This window comes from Protopterus annectens, chromosome 1.part0 (assembly GCF_019279795.1).
Source record: "Protopterus annectens isolate FY-2018-M chromosome 1.part0, PAN1.0, whole genome shotgun sequence".
Classification (NCBI taxonomy): domain Eukaryota; kingdom Metazoa; phylum Chordata; order Ceratodontiformes; family Protopteridae; genus Protopterus; species Protopterus annectens.
The window spans coordinates 1,940,233,854-1,940,255,246 of NC_056725.1; the positions used below are offsets into that span (position 1 = coordinate 1,940,233,854).

General features: G+C 40.7%; 1 protein-coding gene across 2 annotated transcripts in view; it reads right to left on the bottom strand.

Moving 5' to 3' along the window:
- Positions 1 to 21,393, bottom strand: part of PXDN (peroxidasin) — a 2,220,827-nt gene that overhangs the window by 504,835 nt on the left and 1,694,599 nt on the right. For both annotated transcript variants that reach the window (XM_044070259.1, XM_044070249.1), the window contains 2 exons: positions 8,457 to 8,613; positions 5,384 to 5,492 (listed from right to left, as the gene is read on the bottom strand). In XM_044070259.1, coding sequence (XP_043926194.1) covers positions 5,384 to 5,492; positions 8,457 to 8,613 — 266 coding nt within the window. The remainder of the gene's footprint in view (positions 1 to 5,383; positions 5,493 to 8,456; positions 8,614 to 21,393) is intronic.

Genomic DNA, 21,393 nt, shown 5'->3' on the forward strand with positions numbered 1-21,393 from the left:
ATCTTTTTCTAGTTAATTCCTTACTATTTATTTATACACCCAGGCTCTCCAAGCAATCCACCCCCTAACCCACAAAAAACTCCCACTGAACTTGCTACCCTCTTCAATTCCTGCTTCATTGACACCATAGCTAACCTAACCGCCACCTTTTCTACAGTTAACACCAACACCACCAAGACAGCTGATGACCAAATTCTCCCAGAAAACAAGTCTACCCTTAACCCTAACCTAAAATTCTCTCCCATACCCACCAGCACAATAAAAAAAACTTTTACGTAAGCTAAAACCCTGTACTCTGGCCCCTGACAATCTACCCCCACATTTCCTGCAGCTAGCAGCAAACTCTATAGTTTATCCCATCAGCATACTCATTAACAGATCAATTAAAGAATCCCTTGTCCCAGACATCTGGAAAAAAGCATTCATTCTTCCCTTACCCAGAGGTGGCACCAACACAGACACCACAATCTTTCGACTCATAGCAATTCTCTCACCCCTCTCTAAAATACTGTAAAAATGCATCCATGCCCAACTCCTCAACCACCTGCATGAAAATCAAATTTTATCACCCACTCAGCATGGTTTCAGACCAGGACACAGCACCACTACCACCCTCCTATCCTTCCTCGATACAGTTAACCGGGCAAGGGATTCTGGTAAAATAATTGCTTCACTTTTCCTTGACCTCTCCAAAGCTTCTGATACCATTTCCCACACTATCCTACTCTCTAAACTATCCACCCTCCACATTTCTCCCCTTACCCTACAATGGTTCAGTAGCTATCTCTCTAATAGGCAGCAATCCACCAAATAGGTTCATAGGTTGGTACTGAGCTATCTGCCCAAAGACATATATTAGCCCAGCCACACTGTGCGGTATTCACCGCCCCTTTAGTAGTTCCCTAGACCCTTGTACTAGCAGCCAGTACCCTTGGCCCCTATCTAATAGTGCTGTTGGTGTGATCCCCGGTGTGAACTTTCTGTTACCCATCCACTCATCAAGGTTCCTCTTGAAGAGTGATAGTGAGGGGCTCTGCCTTATGTAGCTCGGGACCCTGTTCCAAATATCAGGAGTAGCTATGGGGGCTAGAGTGGCACCAGCATTTGCCAACCTTGTGATGGCCAATTGGGAACTCAAATTTTTGGTAAATCATTCTAGTTTTACCAAAGTACTTTCCTATTTTAGATTTATAGATGATTTACTTTTTGTATGGACTGGTTCTTCAGAGGAATTTTCTGCATTGGTAGACGATTTGAATCAGACCACACAGTTTTTGGAGTTCAAAATGAGTGATTTTGGTGACAGTGTTCCCTTCCTTGACGTCCTGCTTAGTGTAGACAAAATTAACAAGTTTAGTAGTCAAATTTACAGAAAATAGGTTTTTGCCAACCAGTATCTACATAAGGATAGTCTACATCCTACACATATGAAAAAAGGTGTTGTCAAGGGCCAAATTATTTGTTTGAGCAGGCTCACTACGGATGACAACACATTTTTCAGGGAAATTGGATTTTTACGATCCTTATTTCTCTACAGAGGTTATACAGCAGAATGGATTAACAATATAGAGCAAGAAGTCATTTTGTTGAGGAAGGGTGTTGCCAAACCAATTCTTTTGTCTGGTCAAATGGATATAAGTTTTAGTTCCACTATTTCTGATATTTATAACACTTTCAACATTGCCTTCCCTTTACCCATTGTCAACGAAATGTGGCTTATTAAAGACATAATTATTAACACTTGGAAGGTGGTGTTGGGCAACAAAGAACTGGTTGATACCCTGGGGGTTAAACCCACATTCACCTACAAAAGGGTAATTAATTTAAAGTCCATGCTTGAGGCGGACCACAACAAACATCAGGACAACATTAGGGCTGTCAGCATTAAGAGGGGTACATATGCATGTAATAATTGCAGACAATGTAGATTTATTAGTAATAGTACTTCTGTATTTATTAGATTTTTGAACTACACTATCTGGGCTAAAGGTTATTACAATTGTAATTCAGAATATGTAATTTACATTGCTAATTGTGTATCATGTGAGCATTACTATGTAGGTAAAACTAAAAGGGCTTTGAAAAAGAGAATTTATGAACACAATTTAGTCATAAAAAACAAAGACAGGTTCAATTCTTTGGCCAAACATGCAACAGTTTTTAGGGATTTCAAGAAATTTGAGTTCTCAGTGTTGGAAAAGATTCACACTAGTGAGTATGGTGGGGATTTAAACAATGTTTTGGAGTGTAAGGAATCATTGTGGCAACTTGTGTTAGGGGCTGATAAGTTCCCTGGCTTGAATGAGTCTATCAATTTAAAGTGTTTTTTAATATATAGATAGGTTTGTAGTTTGCCTTTTAACATTTTTATCACAGGAAACATTTTTACATTTATGTCTTCATTTTATTTCATTTCATTGAATTTATTTGGTTGAGTTTATTATCATATTTTTTTCCATTTGATTATTGCATTTGATTTTGACTTTACTGGAATGTATTTTATGTTAATTAACAATTAACAATGAATTTGATGTCATTTCCTGTATTGTGGTATATTTAAGGAACTGGGTTTAATGTGTATTTGTTTCTGAAGAAGTTCACATATTAAAATTGTGGATGAAAGCGCTAAACTGTTGGTTTCTCTTTTGGTTTCCTGGCTATCTCACCAGTTGCACCTTTGGTTTTGCCCTATCTAGTAGTGCTGTTGGTGTGATCCCGGTGTGAACTTTCTGGCAACAGTCTTACTCTCCCTTCCTCAATATTTCCACAGGGGTATCCCAAGGCTCCATACTTGGTCATCTCTTATTTAGCATCTTTATTAACAACTTTCACACCACTCTCCCACAATGCTCAGTAATCCAGTATGCTGATGACTCTACAATAATATGCACTGCAAATTCCAGTTCTGAACTCCAGCAAATTACCCAGAATACCCTCACATCTACTGAATCTTGGATGCTTAACAATTATCTTGCCCTAAATCCAAAAAAAAAAAAAAAAACTAGTAATTTTTACTCCCAGGAAAACAACTCCATTTGATAAAAAACTCTTCACTATACAAGCCCAAGACAATACCACTATAAAAGTTGTCCCACACACTAAGTTACTCGGCATTATTATACATGAAAACCTTTAACTGTGACCTACACATAAACAATAACATCAAAAACACACACCAAAAGCTTTGTTTGCTCTACAGGCACCAACACTTTCCTAGCCTCTCTACTAGACAAACCCTTGCAACTACCTTTTTATTACCCTCTCTCCTTTATGGTGCCCCTCTCCTCACTAATATCTGAAATTCTACAAAATCCAAACTTGCTATGTGTTACAACAGAATATCAAAATATGCCACCAAGGCCAAATTCTCATCCCACCACTGTAAGTCATCGAAACAATTAGGGTGGCTGGAACCCCTCCACCATCTCTCATTCACCCAACTAACTACTGTGCACAAAATAATCTACAGACCCATAGACTGTCCTGCTCTCTCAACTCTACTTGCCAAATACCATTCCAGCAGGCATCTAAAATCTGAAAATCATCTACTTCTAAAAGCAGATAAGCCCACCTTACCTGCTGGTCAACTCCTCTATTCCTTCACCATCGCCAAACTATGGAACTCACTTCCGCCTTCTATAAGAAACACAGACAGCACCACCACCTTCAAACAAATACTGAAAAATCATCTCAACTCTTCCTGGCTATGTACCTGCTCTAAAACCTAACCTCTTCACTTTCCTTATATGATTACTAAACTCCTATGTCTTTTGCTACTAGTGACTGATGATACTTTCTCCATATTTATTTTTATCTTCACTTGTTGATACTGGTACAATAATACTGATTAATATTCTCTGTTTATACCACTCTGATTGAATCACTGAATTCTACTTTAATGTATATTTTTTGTATATATTACTGTAATCAAACAAACTAGATTCCTGCTTTTATGTACATATTCTGTATATGTTACTATATTTACTATCTGTAACACTGTTTCTGCTTCTGTACTAATGAATGTTTATATTTTTTCTGCATCTCACTGGAGCTTTTCTCCCCGGGCCTCCACTGAAAATGGGCTCTTTTAGGCCCAGTGAACTTTCCCGGTAAACAAATGCAATAAAATAAATTCACTGGGTTGGCCTGACTAGGCATAGTCTGTTGTCAGAAGGAACCCAGTAAAAAGAGATAATAAAGTAGTATTCAATAGATATACAAAAACATATAGTATAAAAGAAACAAAACAATTTTCAAATACAAGACGCGGTATAAGTATAGGTAAGTAGTAAAAGTGAATACACACACACATACAAACCAGCATGTACACACACTCATTCCATCTTATCAACTTGTTATCTTTAAATGTTAAAGATGACCATGATGCATCTGATGAGGAAGACATAACTAGGACCACTTCTCCTGAAAAAAAAGTAACAAAGGAGTTAAAACATTCTAGTTTAGCGCTTTCACCAACAATATGTTGGCTTCCTCAGAACATATTGTTGGTGAAAGCGCTAAACTAGTGACTTTTCAGCAATATGTCAATTGTTTTTTAAGTTTAGAACATTGTGCTTTTCGCTATAAATTGTACTGATACATCATAGATTCTTTGCGCTGCAATAAAACGTTTTTTTTTTTGAGTCTATACTGCGTTTCCTCTGTGCTTTTTTCATTGTCATACACAGAGACGATAGCGCAGTAGTTGGACTCAACAGAAACTTTATTCTGTATTAAGTATATGACTAAACCTCTTAAATGAAAGAATTCTGGACAAAGGCAAAAAGAATGGAGGGAGGCCCAAAATCAGGGACAATTTTTAATTATTATTCATATATAGTTAACAAGTTGCTAGAATAAAACATTTTGCATTAATACACATTTTCTGAAGAAAATGAATTCTGAAATTCAAGTATATGTCACAATTTAATTACTTTGATTCTCAATGATTCACCAGAAAACCACAACTTTTTTGAAGACTGCACCAACTATATTGGCAAAAATCTGCACATTCAGCATTTTGTTTTTACTGGCTTGGCCAAAAATGCAATTTGCACAACTATGCATACAGCTATTCTCACATACACATGTACAGACAGTTACATGCATGTGTTTATTTTCATGTTTTGCTTTCTTGAACTTTAGCTTGTAAGCAACTGGCTCTGCTAAATCTGACCATTAAAAAAAGCAAATTAATTAGATGAGGCTGCAATGTATTACTTTTATGAGGTAGTACTTACTGTATTATAAGCTTAGAAGAAAGTATTGTTCTTTGATGGAAAATGTGACTTTTCAGAGATGTTAAAAACAAGATAAGTAAGACACAAAAATGTAAAGTACACTCAAAAAAAGCAAAGCCTGTTCTAGATATATTGTATATTACCTGTCAAATAAGTGCTTGCGAGTGGAGTTGATAGCCTTGTCAACAGTTTCAATTGCTTCAATAATTGATCTTTCTACAAATGGGTCACCAGTTCGACTGACCTCGGGGACTAAAAAGGAAATCACATTTAATGAAATTAACTTACACTGCTAAAACACTTAAAAAATAATACCCAATTCACTGGCTGTAGAAAACATTGGTCTGTCAACTTAAAATGTAACTGCTGTTAATTTTTTTACATATCAAAACGTTGAATACATCTGAGAATTGGGACGTGTCAGCCTTAAAATGAGACAGAAAACATTCACAGTGAAACCACTAACACACACGCATACTCTTCCCTCAACAGAAACATATAATAGTGATTTCATAAGACTTTTCAAAATAAGACATGAATAAGCAAAAAAACTGTATGAAAAAAGGAATATACAGGATATCTTTAATAAGGACAGTCACAGCAGTGCTCAAATAAAGATGACTGTATTCTGGTACTAACATCATTATTAATGCCTTTCCATTAGGACCTGACACTTCCTTTACAGCTATAAAGCGAAGCCTTGAGGCTTCTTGTTCAGCCTACCACTTCTTTACACCTCTCAACAAGACAAAATGAAGTCTAGTTTAGCTACATTACGAAGGATTCTTGCTACAGAAATAACTCTCTTTACTTATGAGGAATATACAGTAAAAGAGTAACTATGCAGTGCATGACTGCATTAACTCTACAGACTTGTATATACTTAAATACTGCATGCGTGTATGCGTGTGTGTGTGTATGAGTAAAGTTAGGGATATACCATGTAAGCAACAATATGCACTTTTAAAAAATAATGTATGTATTTCTGTGCAGTGAGATCTGCTACAGTTTAAATAAGAGGATGGAATATTTATCATCAACATATATTTTGGTAGGTTGTGTGACATACATTCTGAAAGCTGGTGTGCAATTTGGTGCACAATTCCAAACATCCTGTTAAGCCCCAGTACATATCACACACACACTATTTACATATGCATAAAACTTGTGTGTTACACCTGCTTATTGCAAACACAAAGGCTACTGTATTCATGGGTTCATAGGTTGGTACTAGGCTATCGGCACTAGGGTCTATACAAGCCTAGCCAAACAATTCCCCAGATATTTCTTCCCACAATATTTATTTCCCTGGACCCCTGTCTAGCAGGGCAACTGACGTGATCCCAGGGGTGAATTTCCTATCTCCCATCCAATCGTCATGGTTCCTTTTGAAGAGGGCCAAGGAGGTGCTCTGCTTGACATGTATGGGCAGTCTATTCCAGAGTATGGGGAGTCTTTGGGTCAGGAACCTATCCCTCCGGCATGTTTTTTTCATTGTGATGTCAAGGTTTAGATCCCGGGAGCGTGTGGCTCTGACGGATTGGGATGTTTTTAAGTGGAGCATGTCCATCAGCTCAGGGTTTGACATGGCCTTGTATGTTACGCAGAGATCGCCTCTGAGTAGGCGATATGCCACAGGTTATAGCTGGAGTATTTTTTAGACGGTCAGCATAGGGCATCTGCTTTAGGCCTGTGATTCTTTTAGTGAGGTATTTCTGTGGCCTTTCCAGCTGTTGCAGATGTCTTGTGAGGTACATACCAAATGAGGCATTGTACTCTATAATGGGTCTAATGAGGGATGAGTACATTAAGAAAATGACCTCCTTTTTTCTGGATGAAAAGCCCTTAGTGATGAGGTGTGCCACACAGAAGGATTTCCTGACTGTTATGGCGATGTGGTTATTGAAGGTGAGACCACTGTCCACCTGTATCCCTAAGTCTCTCATCACACTTTCGGTGTTTATTGTACTGCCACCTATGTGGTAATTCATGGGTTCATGGTTTTTCCCAAAGGGGATAACTATACATTTCTTGGCAATAAGCTTGAGCCCATGGCTCTGGCACCAAGCATGTGTTTCTGTAAGGCCCTTTTGTAGAATATCCACATAATTTGGGGATTCAATAATGGCTCCCAGTTTGCAGTTATCTACAAACTTTGTTAGCCAGAGTCCCTTAGTGTTAGCCTGTACTTCAGAGAAGTAGATGCCAAACAAGAGCGGTCCAAGGACTGAACCCTGAGGTACTCCACTTGTCACTTGTCTGGAGCTGGATTTGGAGTCGGCTACTTTTGCATTCTGGGTTCTGTCAGTAAGCCAGTTGGCAACCCATCGAGTGATGTAGGGATTTATGCCCAACTTAGTACGTTTATCTATGATTCCAGAGTGGGGGATGGTGTCGAAGGCCTTGATGAGGTCCAGATAGGCTGTGTGGACCGCCTTACCCTCGTCCACAGCTCTGGAGACTGATTCGAAGAAGTCAATCAGGTTCAGGAGACAAGATCGGCCCTTCACGAACCCAAACTGGGTGGGGTCCAGTGTTTGAAGATTGCCAATGTCGTTGTTTATAAGTTCCATGATAATGCATTCCATGCCCTTGCAGATCAGGCTCGTCAGACTGATGGGACGGTAGTTCCCAGGATCCAAGGTGGATCCCCCCTTGTGAAGTGGGATAACTGTAGCTGTGCGCCACTCAGTGAGCATGAAGCGTGTCATGTAAACCTATTAAGGATGATTTTTTGGAAGCTATTTTAGGATTTTACAATATTTAGGCTGGCAGGTTGCATTTCTAATAAATGATGTTGTTGTTGTGTCTTTCGGCTTTTCCCGGTTAAGTGTTGCCACAGCGGAACTCTGGTCCACTAATGATTGGCAGTAGATTTTTATGTGCCGAGTTGCCAGCCCTGACGCACAACCTTCAACGAAGGTACGCCCATTCATGCATGCCTCCACACAGAAGATGCTTTAGCTGATAATCAAACAGGACAACGTCTTACTGTGTGGCGACAACGCTACCGCAGCACCACCACCGCAGTTCATGAACAGTAACTGTCATATTTGCAGGAAAGGGAATAACTTAATAAACTGTACTGAAAAACAGTCCATAACTTGATAGAAGAAATGGCAGACTTTGTTAGATCAGCAGGTACTAAAAACAGAGCATCAAAATAATAGTTTATAGGAAAAGTAAAACACCAGAAGGTCCACAACAGCTACTTACCAACTACAGTTAATACCATGCTAGCTGAGGAGAACCCAATGGTATTTCGGGCTACACACTCATAACGTCCTTCATCTGCTGGCCCGATATCACGAATAGTAAGAAAACCCTCAGGACTTACGTGGAACTTTCCACTCTCTGTTATCTGAACACCATCCTGTTCATATCATAAAAGAAAAAGATGTGAATAAAAACTGAATGGTTCAACAATATTAATCATGAATTTACTTGTTAAAAGAAAATAAAGTATTATACAGATCTCAGTGACTATGCGTCAGTAAAAAGTCAAGTTTTCTGCAAAAGTCCTTTTTTTCTAGCTCTTCACTTGAAGAGCTGGGTGGGGGGTGTCAGTTTGTGGTACCCACCCTGCTGAGCTTAGCATGGTTTGTATCATGACCTGGCAGAAATAAACCCAAAATAGTACAACTGTGTAAGAACTTACTGTAACAATAGATGTCCTACTGATCACTGTTGCAGTATTCTTAACATATGGATTTTTGTCTGCTGACTTACGGCTTTGCCTTCTTGAGAGCGTACTTCCAATGAGTAATCTCAGCTCATACATAACAGAGTATACAAGCAGACTTACACATACTATCTCCAAGACAGAAAACTACTGAGAGAAGAAAGTGGTCGAGTAGGTGGGGTGTAGCTCAAAAAGGTAAGTAAATTCCCCCAAAAGCAGTCTAGTAGGTGATAGTTTACAACACAGGGAAACAGAAATATAGCAGCAGAGGAATAGAAGATGGAAAGGACGGAAGGAAGGAATACTGCAACAGTGATCAGTAGGACATCTACTGTTATGGTAATTTCTTACACAAATGCACTATGCCCTGACTGAAACCACTGTTGCAGGTTGCTTAACATTTGGGTGATTCTCAGAGCTGAGAGAGGTAGAAGAGAGGGAGGTTGGCTAAACGGAGGATGAGCTGGTGAGGAAGCCAGACAGATCTAGAAAGGGCAGCCCTGCATATTCAGAAGGCATCAGTCTTGTAATGGTTGGTGGAGGTGTGCACAGAAGACCAGGTGGCTGCTTTCAAGATGGACCTGGCATCTACACCCTTCTGGAATGCCGCAGAGAAGGCTACTGCCCAAGTGGAATGTGCTTTTGGGCAGGGAGGCAATGCTTTTTCACATTATGTGTAACAGAAAGAAATAGCCTTCAATAACCAAGATGCAACAGCTGACTTAGAGATGGGTTGGCCCAGTTTGGAATCCATGAATGAAACAAAAAGTTGATTAGTTTTTCTGACAGTTCTTGTTTTGTCCAAGTAAAACCTTAGCAGCCTGTGACTATCTAGTGAGTGGAGAATTCTGTCCCCCTTATTTTGGAGATTAGGGAAATAAAGTAGGCAGGTGGATACCCTAGTTGACAGACAACTCATTCACTACCTTAGGCAAGAATAATAGATTGGCCCTGACAGTCGCCCTGTCCCAGTGGAAAATGAGGAAGAGTGGAATAGCCATAAGAGCTTGAAGTTCAGACACTCTGCCGGCAGCAGTAAGAGCCAGTCTTCCAGGTGTAGAATTTTATAGTAGCAAAAGCTGCTGGCTCAGAATGGGGGCAAAGTAACTTTGTCCAGCACAAAGCTAAGATCCCAGGGAGGAGAATTAGGTTTCCTAGGTTGTTTAAGATGTAAGACTCCCCTCAAGAAAAGTCTGACGTCTGTCCTGGACATGGCAGGAGGATCAAGAGGCAAGCAGGATCAAGAGGCAAGCAGGCATTAATGGCAGAACAAGTCAGCCCAGAGTGTAATAATTTTCAGAGATAGTGGAGGACAGAAGGGGTATCTGATAAGAATGGGTCCTGGTTGTGTTTGAAGCAAAAACTTGGGAATCTTTTCCAGTTAACTGTACATAGGATCACAGGAGGTTACTAGGCTAATAGCCTTGGGGCCGTAACAAGCCTAGCCAAGTGTTTATCCCCAAAAAGAAACCTCAGTCAGCACTTGTCACCCCTGTCAATGAGGGACACAGGTGGAACCTTTGACAAATTTGTGGTTACCCATCCACTCATTAAGGTTGCACTTGAAGAGGGTCAGCCAGGTACTCTGACATGTATGGGAAGTCTATTCCAGAGACAGGGCAGCATCTGGGACACAAACCTGTCTCTCCAGCAGGTTTTGCTGATGTAGCATATTAGATTTAAGCCTTTCAAATGGGTAATGCACGAGCAGTTAGACTTACGGAAATGGAGCATCTCTAGTAGGGCAGGATCTGAGATTGCCTTGTATGTGAGACACAGATCACCTCTGAGCAATCTGTACAAATACTGAGTAGAGTACTAGTGATTTGAGCCTGTCCGCATAGGACAGGTGTTGGAGGCCATGGATTCTCTTTGTGAAGTATTTCTGTGGCCTTTCCAGGGGTGCAAATGTTTGGGGAGGTACATACCAAACGTGTCGTTATATTCAATTACTGGTCTAATGAGAGAGGAGTAAAGAGAGGTAATAACCTCTTTTTTTCTGGATGCAATCCCTTTACTTATGAATTGAACCAAGTAAAAGGCTTTTCTGACCACTGCCACTACATGATGGTTGAATGTGAGATTATTATCAACCCGAGTACCCAGGTCTCTCACCACAGGTTGTGTGTTTAGGGGCTTGGGGTTGATGTGGTAATCAGTAGGGGCTGTGTTTCTGCTGAATGGTATGATGAAACTTTTTTTGCATTTAGCTTGAGGCCATGACTTTGGCACCAGTCATTAGTTGCTGTGAGACCCTCTTGCAGTATGTTAACATCATTTGGTGAGTCAATGACAGCACCAAACTTACTTGGTCTGCTACAATACTTTTATCTTTGCCTGGACCTCTGAGAAGTAGATGCCAATCAGTAGGGGTCCTAGGACAGATCTCTGGGGAACTCCACTAGTGAAAGGTCTGCTATTGGAGGTGGAGGTGCCTATTTTGACCTTGAAGGTCCTGTTGGTGAGCCAGTTGGCCACCCACCTGATGAGACAGGGATTTACGTCAAGTTGTGTTAGCTTTTCGATAATACCCGAGTGGGGGACTGTGTCAAAGGCCCTGGCCAAGTCAAGGTAAGCTGTATGTACTGACCTTCCTCATCCACGGCCTTGGTGACAGTCTCAAAGAAGTCAACCAGGTTCAAAGGACACGATCTGCCCTTGACGAATCTGAACTGGGTGGGATCAAGTGCTTGGAGATTGCCTATGTCCTTGTTTATGAGATTTATAATAATACACTCCATGGCTTTACAGATCAGACTTGTCAATCTAATGGGGCGAATAAACCCTGTACTTAGGCTTTGGTTGAACAGGGTGCTCAATGGCAAAGCCAGTTCTTGCTGGAGATGATGCAGAATGATTTTCTAGGAGGTTTTCTGCCTTCCTGTAAAACCCGAACTACCTCCTCAGAGATGAGGTGTCTTTCAGGGATCAGAACACTATTATCCACATAGTTAGACGGAGACAGGCTAGATTTGGATGGTGAAGCAGACCTTGCTGTTGAGTGAGCAGACCCGATTGCAATGGTATTTTCCAATAGTTTCCCTTGGACAGATGGAGTAGGAAGGGAAACCAAAGTTGTCTTGGCCAGAAGGCGGCCAGTAGTAGAAGTTTTGGAGTTTCCATTTTAAACTTTTAAAATGGAATTTTGAAAGTAGTGTACAGGAACCTCCCCTACCACTGGAAGGAGAAGACATCTGTCCTCCAAACTAAGGGGGATGGACTCCTGGCGCAGAACAGGGGAAGCTGTTCATTTATTTATTTTTTGTGAAGCAAAAAGGTCTATTTGTGGTGTCTCTCGCTGATACCTTATTCTTCTGACGACTTGTTTGTTCAGGATCCATTCATGAGGGTCCTCCAAGGACCTGCTTAAGGAGTCCACCAGTACATTCTCCTGTGAGGGAATGTATTCAGCTGTCACAGTCATGTCCATTTGTGTGGTTAGGTTCCATGTCTCCTCTGCTCAGATACCAAACAACTGTGGTGCTGTCAGTGTATGCCAGTAGTGAGACTGGTTTTCACAAATGGAAGAATACCTGCAGTGTGTGCAGAAGGGCTCTCAGTTTTTCAGGCTGATGAGTTCTTTCAGGATGGGGAAGGCCATTTGTCCTGCACTTAGTGGGATTCTGTCCATGCCCCCCATGCTCTGTCTGGGGGCTCTGTGTGAAGAACTTGGTTGGGTGGGGCTTAGTGAAAGGAAAGCCTAGGTTAAGCATGACCTATCTTTCCCACCACAGTACCTCCTTTTTGAGGCAAGGTAGTAGAGGGATCAAAATTTCCACGGAATGGGAATCTTGACAACAGACTGATTTCGAGTACCACTGAATTCTCTGCATATGTGATCTAGCCAGAGGAATCATTAGTCCTATGTGTTTCCCTTGCTGTACACTGAGGCACTGAGTAGAGGTGTCTGAAAAAGTTGGACAGACTGAGAACTTTTTCTTGTGGAAAGAAGGCAAACATTCTGCTTGTGTCTAGCCTGCAACCCAGAAAGACAAAGTCCTGAGTGGGTGTGAAATGTTTTTTTTTTTTAAGTTGATTGTAAAACCTAAGAAGAATAGGAGATGTACCATGAAATGTACATGCTTATGGAGGGAGTCTACAGAGACAGCTTGAATGAGAAGGTCATCCAGGTAAGAGAAAATTTGAATTCCCTTTGTGTGACAGAAGTATACCACTGGAGCTAGGACCTTTGTTAAAAACTCTTGGTGCCAGAGAAAGACCAAAGTGCAAAGCATTAAACAGAAAATGAGATGAGCCAGAGAAAAATCTGAGGAATTTCCTCCAAGAGGGTTGAATGGAAATGTACAGGTATGCATCCTTTAGGTCTAGTGATACAAGAAAGGAGTGAGTAAGAATGAATGGTAGAAGCATATACAGAGACAGCATTTTGAAAGTGGGTAAGTGGGTACCTTTAAAAAGGTATTTAGAAGACAGAGAGAAAGAGAGAGAGAGAGAGATCCAGAATGGGTCTCCACTGTCCTTCCTTCCTTGGCACCAGAAAAACTGTGGAATAGAACCCGTTTCCTATGAAGGAAGATGGCACTCTTTCTATGGTGCCTTGATCCAGTAAGTCCTGAATGACAGGGATGAACAAAAGAGCTGTGTTTTGGAGGATGAAGCAGGCCCTTTATTTATTTGACATTTACCAGGGTGGTCTGACTAGGTCTACATAACCCGTTTTCAGCAGAGGCCCGGGGAGAAAAGCTTCACATACAGTACAATACAAATACAATACAATACAATAAAATTTACATTAGAAATACTATACAAAAAATAAGTTGATAGAACAAACTGCTACAAGATGTTGCAACATCTAGACAATTCTATACAGTTAAAACATTACAGACAACAACAGTCACTCTCACCATACATGATGTAGACAATGTCTAAAAAGATAGTATGTAGGTAGTGCAATGTGTGACATTGACTGTTACAGTACATGAAAAATAGAATGTTAGTTTCAGTTAGGAAAATAGTCAGAAAGTTAGTGATGCAGATAGATAGTGAGAGCACGTTAAGAAGAAAAGAAGCAAAAAAGCCTGAGCAGTAGCTTAAGGATATGGTACAGAAACAAAGAAGGAGTTAGAAGAGCCTTAGGATCTTGCAGTCTGTGAGGGACTGAAATGTGACAGAAGAGGACGATGAGGCTAGTGTGGAAGAAGAGGAAGACCTGAGCATTAGGAAGGCTTTATGCAGGAGCAGAGACATGTATTATTGAGATGATTTTTAAACAGGCTTTCAAATGGGTTAGGCCAGGCAAAGACCTGGTAGCTAGAAGTGAATTCCAAAGTATAGAGGCAGAGTATGAATACAGAGAGTGACCAGGTTTTCCTGTGGGTTTTGAGATAGATATGAGATTTTTGTCTTCTGATTGTAGGGATTGATTTAGTGTGCAAGGTGCGAGTAGAATGGCTAGGACCTAGTGGCTAGAGGTAGTGAATTCCAAAGTATAGAGACAGAGTATGACTACAGAGTGCGACCAGGTTTTCTTGTGGGTTTTGAGATAGCTAAGAGATTTTTGTCTTCTGATCGTAGGGATCGATTTGGTGTGTACGGTGTGACTAGATTGGCTAGTACGGGGCAGGCAGCAGGCTTGAAAATAAGGTTGTGCAAGGTGGATAGCTGAATAAAGGCAAGTTTATTGAGGAGTTCAAGCCAGTTGAATTCTCAGAGTGGTTTACAGTGGTGTGTGTGACATTTAGAGTTTGTGGCAAACTTTGCAACTTTGTTTTAGCAGTATTCCAACTTGCTTAGGGTAGAATGTTGTAAGTTAGTTAAGATAGGGGCACCATAAAGAAGGGAGGGAAGTGAAAATGTTTTTGCAAGGGTTGTTTTGGTTGCTGCAGGAAAGAAATGTTTGTTTCTATATAAACATCCCAGTTTTTTATGAGTTTTCTTTATATTTTGCTATATATGGGGTCAAATGAAAGTTTATTATCAATGATAACACCTAGAAGTTTGGTTTCCTGGACTATTTCCATGACAGTGTTGTCAGATGCAAGGATGCTGAAATGATCAGTGACAGGGGAGGTTTTTGGGATGAAAGAGTACTAGTTTTGTCTTCTTTGGATTAAGAAAGAGTTGGGCATTTCTTAGCCAGGATTCAAATGCAGTAAAGGACTGTTGAGTTTTTGAAAGTAGTTCTGGTAGTGATTGAGCAGTGCAGAATATGGTGAAATCATCAGCGTACTGGATGAGGGTCCCAGGGTGAGAGGCAGTGTGAAGGTTGTTTGTGAAAATGCTGAAGAGTAGGAGTCCTAGGATGGAGCCTTGGGGACTCCAGTAGAGTTGTGGAGAAAGGGTGAGAGTTCATTGGACCATTTCACTGCTTGTTTACAATCCTTGAGGTAGCTCTGCAACCATTTTACTGTGTTATCTGAGAAGCCTAAGTTAGACAGTGTGTTCAAAAGTAAGGGGTGAGATGTGTGAAAGGCCTTGGCAACATCAAGGAATACTGAGGCTGTATAGCAACCTTCATCTCTGGCCTTGTTCATGGTGTCCGTAAGAGATAAAAAGGGCTGTAGCTGTGCTGTGGCTAGGTCGGAAGCCATGTTGGGTTTTGCTTACAAGATTGATTTGTAATAGATATTGCATTACCTGCTGATGGATACCTCTCTCCTGAATTTTGGATATGGGTGACAAGATGGATATAGGATGGAAATTGGATGGATCAAAGCAGTTGCCCCCTCTGTGGATGGGGGTGATGTGAGATTGTTTCCATATGGTAGGTACTTCTGATTTGGATAGAGACCTGTTTATAAGGATACTGATTGGGTATGCAACTGAGTTAGCAGCCAGTTTGAAGTAGTATGGGGGGGACTGTCAGCTGAGGTACAGCAGAGTTTTAGTTTTTGTAGCAGTTTCTTAATGATGCCAGTGGGTATGGGTTGAAATGAGAATGGGGTTTGTATGACATTTTGCTGAGTAGGGGGGTTAGTAATGACAGGGTTAGAAGTAGTTGATGGCCTAGGGTTGGTGTCTGGATAGGCTGAAGCGTGGGGGGGGTCCAGCATTAGGGGTGTTAGTTAGTAGGTCCAAAACTGATTTTATGAAGTGCTTGTTAAAGTTTTCAGCTATTTGTGATGGATGTTATCAGATGATAGGGTGTGCTCTCCATTTCTTCCAGGGTTAAGTAGAGAAGATATGGAATTCCAAAATTTACTGGGGTTGATTTTATGCTGGAGTTGAAACTGGGAATAATATGACTTTGTATCTCTGTTGATTAGTTTAGTCACTTTGTTACGTAGTGTTTTGAAATTAACATGATTTTGTTCATTTTTGTTTCGTTTCCAGGTTGACCAGGCTAGGTCCCTTTGCTTCATCATGTGTTTACATTCCTTAGAGAGCCACGGTGCTGAGTTCTTTTTGATTCTTTTCACATGAATGGGAGCTAGTGCATTAAGTATGTGAAGGAAGGTGTTATTAAAGTATAGTACAGCATCATTAAGGGGTAGTTGTTTAAGGGGTGCCCAGTCTATTTCCTGTAGGAGATCGTTGAATTTATGCTGACAAAAATAAGTTGAGTTCCTAACTGACTTTATAGTGTGTACTCTTAGTTGTTGGGAGTTTTTTCTAAGGGAGTAAGCTGGTAGATGATCGCTCGGGCAGCTAGACAGTGTACCAGAAGAGGGGTAATTGGCAGGGTGGGATACTAGAATCCAGTCTAAGATGGATTGGCAGGTAAGATCTTTGCTGTATCTTGTTGGAGGATTGATAAGCTGAGAAAAAACATACAGATTTATGCTATTTGTAGGGGAGATGAAAGCTATGGTTTGCCAATCTATATTTACGTCTCCTAAGATTACTGCTTCAAGGTTTTTGTCTGGGATGTCCAGGATAAAATATTTTCCAACACTGGTATATTGTTACCTGGTGGGATATATATATTACTATTATGCAAATTCTTTTTGATATATTGAGGTTCAAAAAAGAGATTAGTACCTCAGCATTGGAAAAGATGGGTGTATTACAGGTGTAGGGTGTGATGTTGAGTGTAGAGGGATATAGAAGTGCTATCTCTCCCCCTTTTGTTTTAGCTCTATCTCTTCTGGTTATTGCAAAGTCTGGAGGTATTATTTCTGAGTCTTTTACATTGGGGTGTAGCCATGTTTCAGTAAGGGCTAGTATGTCAGGTTTATTTTGCTCAATCCAGGCACGCAGTGGGGTTATTTTATTATATATACTTCTATGGTTAAACTGCGGTAATGGTGCTGCGGTAGCGTTGTCACCTCACAGTAAGACGTTGTCCTGTTCGATTCTCAGCTAAAGCGTCTTCTGTGTGGAGACATGCATGAATGGGCGTACCTTCATTGAAGGTTGTGCGTCAGGGCTGGCAACTCGGCACGTAAAAATCTACTGCCAATCATTAGCAAACCGGAGTTCCGCTGTGGCGACCCCTAACCGGGAAAAACTGAAAGACACAAAAAAATACTACTATGATTAAGAGTAAGTATGTTTAAATCTTTGGGCTTAGTCTTGTGGTTAGGATTAGAGGGTGGGGCAAGATTAGGATGTATGTCTCCACATTTGAGTAGATAGGTAATGAGGAATGCGTACCACGGGAAGTGTTTGCTATTCCTCGGTGAGGGTACTGGTGTCAAGTGTGGTTTCATAGGAGGAGAGGAGGCCAGTTTGTGGATTTAATAAAATGGGAGGGTATAGGGGAAAAGCTGTATTGTTTATTGGGGAGAGGGTTAGAGGAGGTTGTTGATGTGCATTGGTGTGATGGTGTATGCAAAGATATAGCTGTAGTGAGGTTGAGAATTAAGAGTAAAGAGGCTAGGCAAGTTAGGATGAGCATGTCAACAGTGACAGTGGGTTTAAAATTAGTAAAAGTGGAATTTGTGTGTTCGAATGTAGTATCAGGTGTAAATAGAGATTATTATCATGTGATATGTGTGCAGCTGAAGGTAAGGTTTGAAATGTTTTGGCTTCAGAGTGGGCTTTGACTATGTGGTTAGGTGTTTTACCTTGCAGTTTGTGATAAGGACAAGTGGGGGAGATGTGATTGGTCAGTAGTAAAATTATGGTGCAATGTTAGTTTGTGCGTATAGTAGAAGAGAAGGTGGTACACCTGGAGTTAATGTAAAAATAGTTTGAGGTGGTGATTGTATTGACATGGTAAAGTACTGTAAGACACAAAAAATTATAGTAGAGGGCATGTGAATTCAAGGGGTCTAGGACTAATGCGCAAATGGCCATTTCACCAAATCCTAAACAGCCAGGAATACTTCCGCGAAAGTGCTTTTCACCGAAGAAGCACTTTCGCGGAAGTATGCCTGCAGGTAGAGAGAGTTATGGGGGAGTGACTGTTGCGGAGATCATACTATGGTGTGGATAAGGGAATTCTTTCCTTTTCCCCACTGTAGTTCTCGGAGTGAGAATATTAAAGTAGGGGGGTGTGGGGGCTGTGGGGGGTGCAGGGGGGCTTGCCCCCTGCATAAATGCTTTTTTATTGTTTTTTTCTTCTTTTTTTAACGCACTTTAGCAAAAGTGCTTTTTCGGTAAATGCACTTTCGTTAAAGTGTGTTCGGTGAAGTTGGATTCAGACTGTTCCGTTCTACAGTCCTAGATCCGAATTCAAGATGATGGATGCAAGGGAGAGCAGATAAGTTTGGCTAAATAAAAGAAAGCAAAGTGTGCAAGAAATGTGTGTGTGGACAAGGTAGAGTTGTATTTAACTGGATCAAAGGAACGAGGGGGAGTGGTTTGCTTAGGATAAGAGTAGAGATGCTGGGGGAGGGTGGGATATGGGGGTATGAGGGAAGGGGATGGGAGTGGAGTGAACGGAGCAGGAAGAAGCCCCCCCCCCGATGGTTTACCACCATAAACAATTAGTGAGGTAGGATGTTCATGGATACAAAGACAAGCTGTCTGAACTCTAAATACTTGTCTCGAGACACGGCATTTAATTTTATAGTTATGGGCTTTTCAATGTCTTTCCAGGGATATATTACACTGATAAGAGTGAAATATGCTGAAGTGCTAATGTAGCTTCACTGTCAGCAGTAAAAAGACTGTAAAGGTGGGTGAGTAAGTGGGGATAGACAGGGGATTCTTTCTCATGACATGGCATAGCGTTTTCTGATGATAATTAGAACTCATTCATCTGCAATTACTATTTCCCAGAAAGGAAGGGACAGAGAAAGTATTTTTGAAAGAGGTGTGGAAGGGATGAGGAGGTGAGGGGAGTAGATGGGAAGGTAGTCACAGAGTTTTCGCCTCTGAAGGGAAGCCTACCTGAAGTAAATTCCCTATGTGGTTTGTCTGAGAATTTCTTTCTTAGTGTTTTTCTTTACTTGTAAGTGGCTCAAGGGTCCTGCCTAACAAAGGAGTTGAACTTGGCTGAGTAGTTCCTGTGGTATCTAGGGACTGTAGAAACAAAACATCGCCTACAGTCCTTCAAACTTTTACCCTTCTCTTGTAGGCTTCTAAGCCAAACAGGAGGTCTTTGTCTAGGGGTAAAGCTTGATGTTTAGATTTGAAGTTCTCAGGGATGGACTGGCTGGCCAACCATGTATAATGTCTAATTACTGAACATCTGGCTGCAGTCCTGGAAAAGGCATTCATAGCATCACAACTGCATTTTATGTTGTGCCTTCCAATCTGAGTAGCTTGAGACAGCAAGGTCTGTACTTGCTGCTTAGAAACTGCAGATTGTGAGTCTGACATGACCTTATTCACAGACTATAGGGCAGACAACAAATATTTAGTCATCTGTATCAGATAACTGATAGCTCTGAATGCAAGTGTGTCAGAGAAGTAGACCATCTTTCTCCACCTAGCCACACCCATATTATCCTTGACTGTGGAAAGGGCATTAACACTGGGGAGAAGTTTAAAAGGCTTAACAGAAGGGCAGGGAGACAGTAGCAGGGTCAGCCCCAGTTTTGTTATAGAGGCACTTTAATTAATCAGGCACCTTGTAGAATCTGTCTGGTGTTTAAGGTGCCAGTGACTGAGAATCAGGAACCAAGGTTATAGACTGAAAGGCGTTCTGGTACACATCAAACACTGGGGGGGACTGAAGAGAGGGCTGGAGTGTCCACTTCCAGGAGATTATAGTATTTCTTTTGAACATCACAGATTTGCATTAATTGCCATTCAAAATGTGTCACCATGTTCTGAATAGTTTCCCCAAATGACGCATCTTCAATAAGGGAGTCAGGAGAAAGGCAGTCAACTTTATCAGAGGAAAGTTGTTCTGGGGAATGCATCTGTGAGGTATGTGATAAAGGGAGATACTGCCAGCCAGCTATCTGGAATTTTGTAAATAATTGTGTCATTTGTGAATGTCAACATGATTTATATAAGATGCTTGTGTAACAACTGTATTACAACTCTATGTTATGTGTATATCAAACTTGTTTGTACAGACGTGTGTTGAAAAAGGTTTTTGCAAAGTACTTGAAATGTATCCACAGTGTGCTCTACTGGAACAGAACAAAAATGTACATACACTATTGTAGCTGTTTACATGTACATATTTTAACAGTGGAAAATGGAACACAGGAGGTTAACTTCAGTCTAGCAAAACGTCAGAAAAATAGCTGAAATTAAATTACTTTACAGCAGCAAGAGACAGAATGTCTATACAAGTGAGCTCTCTGTGTTGTCTTTAAGAAGAATTAATTACTAGGCTTGAGATGTGGAGAGATGTAGCTGTTGTATGACTTTCAGCATCTGCCAAAGATCTGAAGTCTATGTATTTTCACAGGTAGATGCAAAATACTGCTAGCTTCCAGGAGTGGGGGTTTCATCTGGGTTAGAGTCAGATGACAAAAAATTATGTCATTCTACAAACTATCCCAGCAGTAATATTTGAGATATTAATTTAAGAAGTCTCTGACAGAGAGAGAGAGACACAGCATTCTGTATTCCTTCTTGGACCTGACAACAACTAGAAGATCCATTCACCACATCTGCCTTGCTCTTAAGTAGGGTAACTAGGGTATAGTAATTCCCTTAGATACAGTCAGGAATATAGTGAAGCATAGTTTAGATGTTTTTCTTTACTTATTTCAGACTGTCCTGCAATGTTGTTTTAAATATTTCCTGTGTTTTTTATCTCTGATGTCACTGTGAATGTATACTAGGTATTTTCTTGTTTTTTTATTATTTACTATTAAATATATTTAAACCTTTCATTGTGGCTGATCTGTGTAGAGATATTTAAGTTCTGAGAGTACCTGCATATTCATTTGGTGACACTGTGTAGACCACTCCTAATAGCCTTGTTCTTGGTCAAACTGCCATCTGTATTAATAGTAACATTACACAGTAAGATTGGACGCCCTTTGTTAAGGGGCTTAAAGTAGCTGATAAGGAGTTGGCTGGTGGCAGTGATAACTACCTTATAGTCTGGGTAAAAGGGGGCATAGCTATTCAACCTGTGCCAGCTTTTCCCAGGTGTATGCGTGTATATAAATCAAATTTCAAAGAGTGTGTGTGTATGTCAGCTACTTGGGCAGG